Raw genomic sequence first — 14380 nt, forward strand, 5'->3', positions numbered from 1 at the left:
AGAGAGACCGAGAAGGATGCTGAGTGACTGACAGGGTTGCGATGAACCCCAACGGGAATATCAGAACCCTCTCTGTCTGTCCTGGGGGCAGTTGAAAAATCCCGAGAAGACTCTACCTCTGTCTGAGAACCATCCTGAAAGCTCATCATAGTTAGCATCTATGCTAATCGCATCGGACTGCGCGTGGATCCGGGCCCGTTAAGGGCAAACCTGAACCCACTGGTCGGGTTACCGCCGAGGGCACCTGACCGGGATCTTTGCCTAACAAACCAATAAGTTGGTTCATGCGGTATAACCCCGACGGGTCCGGAAGCGATGAGATGAGTGTTGACAGGGCCTCAGCCTGAGATGGTGAGCACTGACTGCTCTGGGATCTCGAATGCTCAACCATCGGGGGAGCAGCTAGGACAGAGGAGAGATCCCGATACCCGCTCTGGCCAGGAGCCGAGCGTAAGGAATCCGAGCGGCTGACCGGTGGACCGTAGCTGCCCCCGGGGGTCGCTCTACCGTCCTGGACGGACGGGAGGCCTTCCGACGGTCGAGCCATGGAACCATTGAGGTCGGCCGCACACGGGGAGGACGCCTGAGCAGCGCCCACGCCCGGGGCACTCAACCCGACCGCAACAGGTGCAGTCGAGGAGTGGCCGCTCGGGCGCGAGCCAGGCCATTACTCAGGGGTGCCAGGGCTGCACACCCACAGACGGCACTCGACCTGGACGCCGTAGCGCTCAGGAGGACGCCTGAGTAGCGCCCACGCCCGGGGCACTCAACCCGACCGCAACAGGTGCAGTCGAGGAGTGGCCGCTCGGGCGTGAGCCAGGCCATTGCTCAGGGGTGCCTGAGCTGTACACCCACCTACGGCAATCGACCCGGACGCCGTAGCGCTCAGGGAGCCGTGAGGGTACGAGCCACCCAGCAACAGAGTGAGAGAGAGAGAGAGAGACCGTCTCTCTCATACCTGGTCTCCTGGAGCTACCTGCAATGGAGAAAGGATAAGAAAACATGTAAACTCCCTCTCGTCTCCGAAGAGACTGAAGGGAGGGAACCCCGGCGTAAGAGGAGAGGGATAAGCAAGAGGGCCAACCTGCAATGGGGCCACAGACTCCCCAAAGGGGAGGACCCCCTCCTCAACCGCCAGAGAACCCAAAACATGCGAAAGCGCACGGGATCCAAAAAAGTGAACACGAGATCCCCTACTACTGAAAGGTGCGCATGGGAACAGTTTTGACATATGCCCCCGCACTATTAAGCGAAAAAAAACGCGAATTTTAAGCTTACTGCATGTGCGAAGAAAAATGAGTCAAAACACCGACTACGAAAGCCAAAGTAGCCAGGACAGAAGGGGAAATCGCCAAGAAATAATCCCGGCGACCTCCCTGTGGAATTACCAGGGGGAGCCAAGTGAGAACCTATGATTATTTTACTTGGGCGGTCTCACGTCGGCCACAGAGACTACGATAAACTAGCAAGAAAAAAACATCACAAATGGGAAAAAATCTTGCTAAAGTTACAGAAAATACCACCGAAGTGATAACTGATACTTGCGTAACCGTTACTCGGAAATGAGCCTCACGCTGCTACGATATTTCTCAACAGAAATTGGAGCTCTTCGTAAACACGTCCTTGTTGGTCGCAAGAAACGAATTGGTGACTAGGGCGATATCTCGTTAGTGTTGGGCGATACCAACACCTGGGCGTTGTCATCCCCGTTCTCCCGGGGTGCCAAAACCTTGTTCTGTGGTACAGGGGGTTTCTTGTGGTCCCAAACTTCGTTTTGTGCATAGATCAGGTCGTGGGAGGTAAGTAGAGGGTGCGCAGTGTATTGTTACATTGCTTTACTGATGAATACTAGGGGAGGATGCGATTGATATGACCTCGCTGTTTCACGGATACACTCTATCTACAATTCACATAACAGCTCTGCGTGCTTCTTTTTAATTGCAACTTTTACAATTGCACCAAATTTCACATAGTAGTATCAATCTTTGTCAATTTACAGGTTGTGGTAGCAAATATGCATCAATTTAGTGCTAACGAGATGGTGACCATGCACGACTGTGTCAATCTAATCGTCACAACGTAAGCCGGGTTAGATTTATGACGGGTTACGCAAGTGCGGACTTTCTTTTTGTGATGTATCAGTCTTTCAAGTAACTATAAATAACCATACACAAATAATGTAGTATTTTCATCCACTGAACGACCACATAAAATTAATGCAGTCTTTCCATCCGCTGAATGACCACACAAAACTAATGTAGTCTTCCCATCCACTGATTAACCACATAAAACTAATGTTGTCTTTCCATCCTCTGAATGACCACACAAAACTAATGTAGTCTTTCCAGTCACTGATTGACCACATAAAACTAATGTAGTCTTTCCATCCACTGATTGACTACACAAAATTAACGCAGTCTTTCCATCCACTGAATTACCACACAAAACTAATGTAGTCTTTCCATCCACTGAGTGACCACACAACACTAATGTAGTCTTTCCATCCACTGAATGACCACACAAAAATAACGCAGTCTTTCCATCCACTGATTGACCACACAAAAATAACGCAGTCTTTCCATCCACTGATTGACCACACAAAACTAATGTAGTCCTTCCATCCAATGATTAACCACACAAAACTAATGTAGTCTTCCCATCGACTGATTGACCACATAAAACTAATGTAGTCTTTCCATCCACTGATTGACTACACAAAACTAACGCAGTCTTTCCATCCACTGATTGACCACATAAAACTAACGAAGTCTTTCCATCCACTGAATTACCACACAACACTAATGTAGTCTTCCCATCCACTGATTGACCACATAAAACTAATCTAGTCTTTCCATCCACTGATGGACTACACAAAACTAACGCAGTCTTTCCATCCACTGATTGACCACACAAAACTAACGCAGTCTTTCCATCCACTGAATGACCACACAAAACTAACGAAGTCTTTCCATCCACTGATTAACCACACAAAACTAATGTAGTCTTTCCATCCACTGAATGACCACACAAAACTAATGTAGTCTTTCCATCCACTGATTGACTACATAAAACTAATGTAGTCTTTCCATCCACTGATTGACTACACAAAACTAACGCAGTCTTTCCATCCACTGATTGACCACACAAAACTAATGCAGTCTTTCCATCCACTGAATTACCACACAAAACTAATGTAGTCTTCCTATCCACTGATTGACCACACAAAACTAATGTAGTCTTTCCATCCACTGATTAACCACACAAAACTAATGTAGTCTTTCCATCCACTGAATGACCACACAAAACTAATGTAGTCTTTCCATCCACTGATTGACCACACAAAACTAATGTAGTCTTTCCATCCACTGATTGACTACACAAAACTAACGCAGTCTTTCCATCCACTGATTGACCACACAAAACTAATGTAGTCTTTCCATCCACTGATTAACCACACAAAACTAATGCAGTCTTTCCATCCACTGAATTACCACACAAAACTAATGCAGTCTTTCCATCCACTGATTAACCACACAAAACTAATGCAGTCTTTCCATCCACTGAATTACCACACAAAACTAATGTAGTTTTCCTATCCACTGATTGACCACACAAAACTAATGTAGTCTTTCCATCCACTGATTGACCACACACAACTAATATAGTCTTTCCATCCACTGAATGACCACACAAAACTAATGACGTCTTTCCATCCACTGATTGACCACACAAAACTAATATAGTCTTTCCATCCACTGATTGACTACACAAAACCAATGCAGTCTTTCCATCCACTGATTGACCACACAAAACTAATGTAGTCTTTCCATCCACTGAATGACCACACAAAACTAATGTAGTCTTTTCATCCACTGAATGACCAAACAAAACTAATGTAGTCTTTCAAATCACTGAGTAACCACACAAAACTAATGTAGTCATTCCATCCACTGATTGACCACACAAAAACTAATGTAGTCTTTCCATCCACTGATTGGCCATACAAAACTAATGTAGCCTTTCCATCCACTGATTGACCACACAAAACTAATGTAGTCTTTCTATTCACTGAATGACCACACAGAACTAATTTCGTCTTTCCATCCACTGACTGACTACACAAAACTAATGTAGTTTATCCACACAAAACTAATGTAATCTTTCCATCCACTGATTGACCATACAAAATTAATGTCGTTTTTCTATCCACTGATGGACCACACAAAACTAATGTAGTCTTTCCGCCCACTGAAGTTATTTTTTATATATTGCTTGTATGGTCTTTTCAAAAATAAAATGTTCATATGAAACAAAGGTGCCAGGCTCGCCAGATTCTGTATAGCCTAAGTCATCAGCGACCTTTTGGCAAAAAATGGGAAAAACTGAGAACTACATTTTGTTGGAGTATATATTTTGTTTGAGATATTTCCCCCTCTTAAGAAGTATTTTAATTATATTTGTAATTGCTCAATTTGCACACGATGATGATAATATTGAACAATTAAGCACACAATGCAAGGTACTAGTTTTTGTTTTGAGAGAGGCTATACAAATAATTTTGTATGTATTGTGTGTATGGTCTATTCAAAAATAAATGAAACAAAGGTGTCAGAAACAAACCGGGAATAGCTTAGAACCGCATTTTGTGGAGATTGGTGTAACCTTATAGATGTTAATTAGGAAAAATGGCAAATCTATAAGTCAAAGATGAGTATATATAATACGGTCATTATCGGTTTATCTTTAGAAATAACCTTATTCCTACTTGTAGAGAGGTATATCAGTCCACGTAATCGTTTTCACCGGTTTAGAGCGCTTGTATTTACGCTGATGTGATTTTAAAATTAGCTCACAAGCTAACCACTGAGCCATTATTTGCGCTTATTTTAGTAATGCGGATTTTAATCTCCTTACCCTGGGGGAAAGCCCGACCGCCACAAATATTGTTAGGTGGGGATTTGGTGAAGTCCATCATTATAGGTTCTACAGTAAAATCTATGCTTTTTATTTACGTACATTGGTAGAATTCCCAAATTTTGGTAATGTCGTACTCATATTGTAACGACATTGCGACATTGAGTAAGGACTGATTGTACTTATTTTGGTATCAATTTTGGACAGAGGAGACCCCGCATAGCTATACATTGGTAGCAAATGACATTAACACTTTTAATATGGAAAAATATGGAGCTGGGTTACAACAACCCTCTCCGTCTGGTTTGGCAAAAATTTGCCTGATATTAATGATTTATAAATCTAAAAGGCACATTTTACAATATTGACACTGTCTGAGTTGGACTTTACCCAGGAACTTTAGTCTCATATTTGTATCATCAAACCACTCCAAATACAAAATGGCAGCAAGTTCATTCGCTTTTTCGATGATTTCAGGATCCTCTTTTACTTCCATATTTCTTCTGTTTGTCATCTTAGTGACAGCATTCTTCTTCTTTCTTTCTAAAAGAGCAACTTACCGCCAGGACCATGGACTCCAATTCCTTACATTGGCTTTGCTCCCAACATCGCTTACGCGCTCTACAAAGGCGAACCACTCTACAAGGTTTTGGTAAAGCTTGGTAACAAACATGGACAAGTATTTTCGTTCACAGCACTTGGGATACCTATCGTGGTTCTGAATGAATACCAAGCAATACGTGAGGCTTTTCAAGATATAAAGCTGAGTGATCGAGGCGAAAGTAAAATGCAAGTCAAGGCCTTTGGCAGAACTAGTAAGTAGAGATTGTGATGTTAATTGTGAAATCGATTACAATTCGATGAAAAGTGTAGCAGCCGCAGCAGCAATACGGCGGCGGCGCACAGCGTCACCACCGGGTCAATAATTTGTAACAGACGGAATCACGTGGAATTGTAAACGCACCATCAAGTGCTAGATTACAAATAAACTGAATTAATCAAATAAAAATTACCTCTAGAGATGTCTTTCCCACTTCCATTTAATCAAAAGAGTCAGAATCCTATTTACCAGGATAATTGAAGCTTGCACTCTCTTACTGTGTCTATAGAATTGACAGCCACAGACCATGTAGGGTTATATTCATACAATACGTACAAGAGCTTATGATTTGAAAAGACTGCCACTTAAGATAATTTTATTCATAGCATGTTGCAGCGTTAAAATATTTCTGATATTATCCCTAGCTATAGGCCTAATGCAAAATGTATGGTGATGGTGGTGCATTTTCCATTGATATGATATGTCAATGTGTGATTATAATCGCAAATCGTAGAAAATATCCTTTAATTTTTGGTCTATTTTAAAACCTATTGTTGGACTTGCAGTTGAACATATGTGTTAAAAGAATATAGTAATCTCTTGTCAGTGGATTGAACTTCCAGTCAGTTTATTAAAAAACAAAAACTCGGCTGACAAACAATCAAATTTTTTTGAGTTGGAAACGTTAAAGGAAATCCTCGGCAATCACAACATTATGTCTTATATTTAAGAAAAATAATTATTAAGCACGAATCACGTGGTTTTATTTCAAACAAACTCATAGTGACCATAAAAACGAATAAAAACGTCAGTCACTCAACACGCGATATTCAAAATTCCCGGGCGCTGAAATTGTCAAGTGCAATGACGTCCCAGTAATACAATGAAGGCTGACGACAATTGAGCACAAAATAACCATTACGTCATTGCACTTAAACAATTTCGGCGCGGGAATTTTGATTATCGCGTGTTGAGATCCGACTGTTTTTAATTCGTTTTCATGGTCAATATGAATTTGTTTTAAATAAAACCATGCGATTCGTGCTTGATAATTATTATTCTAACAAATGAGGCATAATGTTATGCTTGCCGGAGACCCCCTTTAAAGAGGACAATGAGCATGCGCAGATCGTAAAAATAAGTAATTTCATATGATATATGGCAACGGTTAATTCATAGTGGCAATGAAGCGTATTTTAACGTACACGGGCGTGTGCTTAGTCTGGGTCGCTCGGCCTATCTCGAACAAAATCGCCACGGCGTGGCTGTTAAAGAACGACAATTTTTGACACGAAGATATAGATATAGAATGAGGATGACCACCACCACCACCACCACCACCACCACCACCACCATCAACGTCGTCGATATCAGCATCCTCAACCAGTATCATTATTATTTTATATATTATTAGTTGTTGTAAAAGCCATAATGTACTATGAAATTGGTTAATATTTTTTTCAAACCTGACTTTTGGCACATTTGTAATGCTTACACATGTCCCAGCTTAGACTTAAATGTAATTAGCTAAATTCGTTATGTTTGTCAGGTCAATAGAGCAATGTTGACATAATGTCATATTCAGACATATTTAGCCCCCATAGATAAAAGCTCCGTGTTAAAGTTAAAAACGGTCAAAATAGCCAAGGATTCGTTACCTAGATATTCGGCTTAGAATTTGGAAATCGTAGATTTTGGCTTTATAATGTTCACTTTAAATGATACACAACATCAATTCCATCATCGACATATCTCCATGAATCCTCCACCGCTCAAGCAAGGCGTAAAATTACTATTTCACCATGATTTATTGTTTTCTTGCAGATAACAAATGGGACGACATAGGACCATACCGGATTTTTGCTTTAGCCTGCTTCCGTCAATTTGGAGTCGGTACATCTCGTTTTGAGGAACCCATAAGTAAAGAAAGCACATATCTGATCGAGGAGTTAGCCAACCTTGAAGGCCAAGCTGTCGATCTTACGTGGCATTTCAGTAATGCCGTGTCAAACATCATCTCTAAAGTCGTTTTTGGAACCCGATTTGAACTTTCCGACGAGCGCATTCATCGGCTTACGAATCTTGTGAATCGTCTAAATGAACTGTTTGGGGCAGGTGGCTTGGAGGTATTGATCCCAATCAACATCCCAAGTAAAACGAAACAAGAAGTGAACAAAGTTACTGATGAGCTGCATGAATTCAGAAACGAAATGATTGAAAGTCATCGTAAAAACTTTGACCCCAATAACTTAAATGATGTGATAGATTTGTGGTTGAATGAGATACGACTTCACAAATCCGACGATCCTAATTCTTTCCTCCATCCAAATAATATGGCCGGACTAATATTACTTCTGTTCTTAGCTGGTACAGACACAACTTCAAACACACTTCGATGGGGCAGTCAATACCTTGTCCGATACCCGAAGGTGCAGGATCGCATACATCGCGAAATCGATACGGTAGTCGGTCGTAACCGGTTACCAAAGCTGGCTGATAAACTGAATCTGCCTTACACACAAGCCGTTATTGCGGAGCTTCATCGAATAATTTCACTTGCACCGCTGTCTGTTTTGCATGTAGCAGGGGAAACGGCAACCTTCCGTGGGTACACTATCCCGAAGAATAGTGTAGTGATTTCTAACTTGTATGCAGTGATGCACAGCCCTGAAATATGGGGCGATCCAGAAGAGTTTAGACCAGAACGCTTTTTGGATGACGATTGTAACTTTCATGAGCCGATTGAAGTGATTCCATTTGGAGTAGGTAGGTAATGAAACAAATTAATGCTAAGCATTCAGATTTTCTCAAGAGAAGGTGGCTAACTGTAATGCTATTTGTAACCTAGACAACTGATCCACGAATTGATCAGTAAGGGACTGTGCAATAATTGGGAGGCCTGGAGGGTAAAACGGGGAATAAGAATTGTTTAGCCAACATGAAACATACGAAAAATAGGAAACATATGGAAACGCTTAAATATGCGCATTTTCCTGCTCGCTGCGCTAGCAATATAATTCTACACCATTTAAGGTTTGCAAATAAACAGTCCACAAATTTGGCATGTGCTTTTGTGGCAAATTTTATTTGCAAGGGGTAGGACATTAATACTGCCATTAAAACAGCTGGAATTGATGAAGCAAGCAACAAGGAAATTTTATAAACATATTTTATCAAACAATACAAGGATTTATTTGTATTAAAAGCTTGAAAGAGTAATTTCCAGTAACTAAATAGCGCCACCAATCTTGTCATTAATAGATACATTTTATATCCGAAAAAGCTTTCAAAAATGCTACAAAAGTGAATAATTTTGTAAAAGAGGGGAAATTAAAGTTGAGAATGACTCAAAAGCATCTGTATATATTAGTAGGATATCACTTTTAGCTGTTTAATCCTAAAATTTGGTTGTACAGGATGTTTTGTTTGAAAATCTTATTAATGATCCCATCAAACAACCCTGGAGACTAGCAATATTTAAAGGTCCGTAACCCGATCGACAGCATCATCCCCCGATTTTTTTCATTGTTGATGAGGTTTTGGTATCACATAATAGATACTATATTTCTCATTACTAACCTGAAAATTGACACACCAAGTCGATGTATTTCCGGAGAAATCATGAAACACAGCGGTTTTTACAGGTTACCAGTTGTTCGCATTTTACACGACACGGGAGTTTTGGGTAGTCATAGAATGAAATCGGAATAGATTCGGAAGACTTCACCCCAGTACCAATTCGTCCGCAAAAATACATCAAATAGGCCTCCTAATGTCAAACTATAGATGGCGCTATAATGATATAAAACAAAAAAAACAAAAATAAAGAAATACATAAGAGGCGAAATAAATAAGGAAACATGACCTATATTGTCAAGCATGATACGAGGAATATGAAAAAAATTATGAGAGCACCCCCCCCCCCCATTAAAAAATTAGTTAAAAAATAAAACAAAGAAAAATCATAAATATGTGAAAATGTGCATCATATAGCTAAAAATAAAGAAATAATTAAGCGAAGTACGTACAGCATGGGCTATCTTGTCAAGAATGATAATGAGCGCAGTGATATGTAATGTTTTTTAAGATTAATCAGTATGAATAGAGGGTATAAAAGTGTACAGGGGCGAGCCGGTTTTTAGTGCCAAGGCGAACACTTCCCGTTTCCACCGGGACATGCGCTCGGCCGTTGTTTCGGGATGCCTGACCAGAATGCAATGCACGCGTACCAGTGTATTGGCTTGCTAATATGCTAATTATTCACATTTATGCTGAAATTGTTCCCGTTTTCTCACATAGATTGATAAAGGGGATAATATTTGACATTGTGTGTAAGTTTGAAGAGAATCCATATCCTAAACCGATAGGGTTACCCCCCTTTAACACCGTATTAACGTACATAAAAACGTACGTGAAAACGTACGTTCCACGTGCTGCGTTTGGAACATCGCAATGTCTCTAGTGTCAAACTCATAAACGTAAGTCCAGTTGCCTAGATTGTAGTTCAACTACCTGTATGAATGATAATCTTCACAAACGTAATTAATGCTCAATTATTAGGAAATCAAAGAAAATGACAGGTTTGAAATAATTGTATACACACTTAAATAACTCGTCATAATTCAAGTCGACTTGATTTGAGAAACAATAAGACACGAATAAAGGTGACAATTGGTTAAGGCTACATGCTCTTTTTGGTTGAAATTTTTGGCGGGAAATAATCCCGCCAAAACATTAAAGTAATCTTTTCCCACAACTAAATATCATAGTCAGGAAATTAATGATGCATCTGGTAGCTTAGATCATAACTTTCATTATACTAATTATCCCAGAAAATTCTTGATTTGTTTTTACAGAGTCTTGAATTGTCGATGTTTTTGATCAAAAAACATCACTCGGTGTATTTTGAAACTCGAGGCATTAACTCTTCTCACATTAGCCCCAAATCATAATTTATTATATGCACGTGTAGCAAACACCAATGGGAATAATTGGACGTTGTTTGCGGAGCCTAAATTTGGTTTGATTTTATTTCACAATAATTCTAAGGTGAGAATTTTGACCTGACATTTCCTTTTTGGATTTCCAATTTAAATTCATTGATATGTGATATTTTTAATAAATAAAGAGTACGCTTACCTTTCTGCAACACTTCCCGGTACCATTAAGCATTTTCTGATAACCAACATTTTAGCTGAAAACAGTCCCTTCCTATCATTTTTGAACAAAATCTGGTTCAAAAGTGCGTACACTACACGTATAAACTGGAACAGCGAGGTAATGAAGAGAGCTATTTACGGTGGGGTATCTATTGTAAGCTATTAGGGTAGGCCTATAGTATATCTTCCCGCAAGTGACAAGATGTGTCAAGCAGGGCGGTATATTCAAACGCTATTGTCTGGATCATTGAGTATCGATTGCGCACGTATACATGCAACACGGATGTGTGTGGTCCCCAGGTTTTGACATGAATTACAAATGACGTCGTGAATGACCCAGCGTTTTCATTTTATTATTACTAAATTAATCGTCGTTTATCACGAGTGCTAAGAGTCGTACCAGTTCAATTCATCAAAATTAATTTGTATTAAATGAAAAACAAACAGACAAGTAGAGTCATATGTCTTTCTATGACCGTATTCCTACCAAAATCTGATTTTCAATACACTAGAAACGTGTTGATATGTATATCTTTGAAAATCGCCGAATGTTAACCACAATCACCGTGGCACAGTAGGCATCTTTAGCATTCATAGTGCAATTGGCAGTGGTTCGAACCCCGGTGAAAATTTTAGTATTTTTTATTCTTTTTACTAATGCGCTGTGCCGTTTTTCAAACACGTCCCTGAATGAAACTGATGGGCAAGTACCCTTAAAAAGACTATTTGATATAAGTTTGATCCTCAAAGCCTTCGCCACCATTTTGTTATCCAGCGTAGCTATACCCATTATGACATTTTATTACTCCATCATTAAATGTATTTTTAATATTTTTCTTTCCATTGTAGGGCGCCGTGTTTGTCTTGGTGAAGCTCTCGCGAGACAAGAACTCTTCATCTTCTTTACCCATCTACTGCATCAGTTCAAATTTGAGAAGACATCTGAGGATGCACCGATGCCTACCTTGAAACCCATTGATGGGGTTGTCGCGCACCCAGAACCGTACAAACTTAGAGTCACCAAACGCGACTAAATCTGGTATCCTACTGTATTGTGTTTAATTTTGGTAAATCATATTCAGGAAATCAGATTCTGAAGGATAAGCCCGATGGATTTTTAAATAACACGCACAGGTATCTCTGCCTGTGTTATTCTGATTCTGGTTATTTTCAATCAAATAAAGCCCATTTCACACATCAAATAATATAATTAATATTTCAGAAACATATACATATATCAAACATTATTTTCAATAAAGAGTAGTGCATTGTGGCAATAAGCAATTTCTTTTTAAAATCCTTTCATGGGATGAATTCATGCATTGAAGGAAATATTTCATCATTGGCTTCCAGTCTGAACAGGAAGGGAAATACTTGTGCCTAGACTCATCAAATAAACTGAATTCGAAATGGAACTCGTTTTCCACTTATCCCTTATCACAAAGGAAATAGATGCCTTATGATATTATTCCAAATTATCTCTCCTTTGTCTCAACTCGAAGACAATGACCAGAGCATTTGAATCTTGCCGACGCTCTAGCTATAACCGGTATCTATTAGAACATCAAAATAACGATATAGTGATTATGACAGGCTAAATCTGCCATTCAGTCTCAATGTGAAATATCCAGAACTCTCTGGCTGTAAATAAATTCAGGAACACTATCTCATTATCAATACCTTTGGCTATCCACGCGAAAAGAAAAGGTATTTTACCATGTTTACTACACTTTCCCAAGTTGCTTTACCATTATCAAGTCTGCTCAGGAAGTCTAAGAATTCTTAGCCAAGATTTAATCAGGCGAATATTTTGACAGACATATTCACCAAGACGGATATATTCACCAAGTGCTGTTACTTATTTTTTGTAATCGGGTTTTGATTGAACAAACTTCAATCAAAATCAAAAGCCCCAGATTTTGTTGTATTTCCCTGAGTGCAATCATGTAGATCAATAAGAGGTGGAGTCATGTATCGTATGCCATTAGACGGACACCTGTTGTGCACCAATGCCTTGTGTCGAATCGTGTGCCAATAGCCAATCACGGGCAGCGGTTTTGGGGGGCGTTGGCCGTTCTCTGAGAAATGTTTTTAAAGCCCACCCACCACTCCCTTTATGAAAAATTTGAGAGTGAATGGCGTTGTTCCTGTTTGCGTTTTACCATTTTGACCAATATATGAATCAAAATTGAGATAAATTGCTGCATTTGGTCAAGGCATTGAGAATGTTTTCTCATATTTAATATGTAATGTCCATTCCAAATTATGCTGTTTGGAAATTTAAGTGGGTTGTCACACTACTTGACAAATGGATAATTCTTGTATATAGTAAATGTGAGTTTCAAATTAGCTGTTTGAAAAAGTGAATTGAGTTGTCCCACTTTCGGGCCAAAAACGGTAACAGATGATGTAGCTGTCTGATGCATATACTTTCAATGATTTGATTATACAGCTCATTAAATGGATCAGACGATATAGCCGTCTGATGCATATAATTTCATTGAATTTGATGTCTATGTCGATTAAGAAATGGCGCAGATGATATAGCTGTCTGAGGCGCTAATGAATTTGAATTAATATCTATTTAAGGATTTCAGATGATGTAGCTGTCTGAGGAGACTGGTGCTAATGAATTTGAAGTAATATCTACTTAAGGGTCTCAGATCATATAGCTTTCTGAGGTGACAGGTGTCTGGCGTGATATTTCTCAAATGACTTTGATAATAAATTTCATTAAATGTTATACAGACAGTTGACTTTTGATAAACTGTGTAAAAGAAAGGAAAATAAAAGATTCGGATGGTAAAGATCCAGTTCCGGCAATAATTGTGTTTGGTCTATTTATTGCGTCAATAGGACAATTACTCTATATGTAGAGATGCATTTTTTCACCACAAGACTACATGTGTAATAACGTGTTTCGCCCGATGAAAATGTACACATTTCTCCAACTTATTAATTCTATTAAAATATCTTCTTTTGTGTTTGCGTGACAATTATAAATCAATTTAAAATATATTTTTGTTTAATACAAAATAAAGGTATTTTCTCAGGAATGAAAGTGGGAGAAATCTTTCTCAATTTGGTCCATGCATCAGATATGATGAACAATATTTCATGAAAGTGATTATTCTTGGATCACATGTCCCAGTGTTTGTAGATAAAAAAAAAAAAAAAAAGGCCTAATTTTGCCGATGTTTTTTGCCCATTTTTGGCATGAATGAATGTATTTCTAGTTGAAAATCTATAACTCCAAACTGATTCTGCTCATGATTCCTCCAGGATGTGTCAATCGTACATTATATATTATATTACATTTCAGTTTATTGCCTGATGAAACTTGCATTTTTCATAAATTTGGCTAATATTATGTATCAATTCAAAATCGTGATTGTTCTCGAGTCAAGCAATTTAATGAAAAATAATAATTACACAAATCAATATCATCTCAAGATAGCGTTCTTTAAAATATATATATTTAAAAAAA

The 14380-nt window shown here is 39.0% G+C and overlaps 1 protein-coding gene across 1 annotated transcript; it reads left to right on the forward strand.

The window, feature by feature from the left end:
- Positions 1–348: 348 nt before the first annotated feature.
- Positions 349–13702, forward strand: LOC140137163 (cytochrome P450 2A10-like). The gene is made up of 6 exons (XM_072158816.1): positions 349–450; positions 2000–2079; positions 4772–4775; positions 5465–5729; positions 7559–8500; positions 11743–13702. Exons 1-6 carry the CDS (start codon positions 349–351, stop codon positions 11925–11927), a joined length of 1578 nt encoding a protein of 525 aa, XP_072014917.1. The 3' UTR covers positions 11928–13702.
- Positions 13703–14380: the final 678 nt, after the last annotated feature.

The sequence above is a fragment of the Amphiura filiformis genome, chromosome 17, assembly GCF_039555335.1.
Source record: "Amphiura filiformis chromosome 17, Afil_fr2py, whole genome shotgun sequence".
NCBI classification, from domain to species: domain Eukaryota; kingdom Metazoa; phylum Echinodermata; class Ophiuroidea; order Amphilepidida; family Amphiuridae; genus Amphiura; species Amphiura filiformis.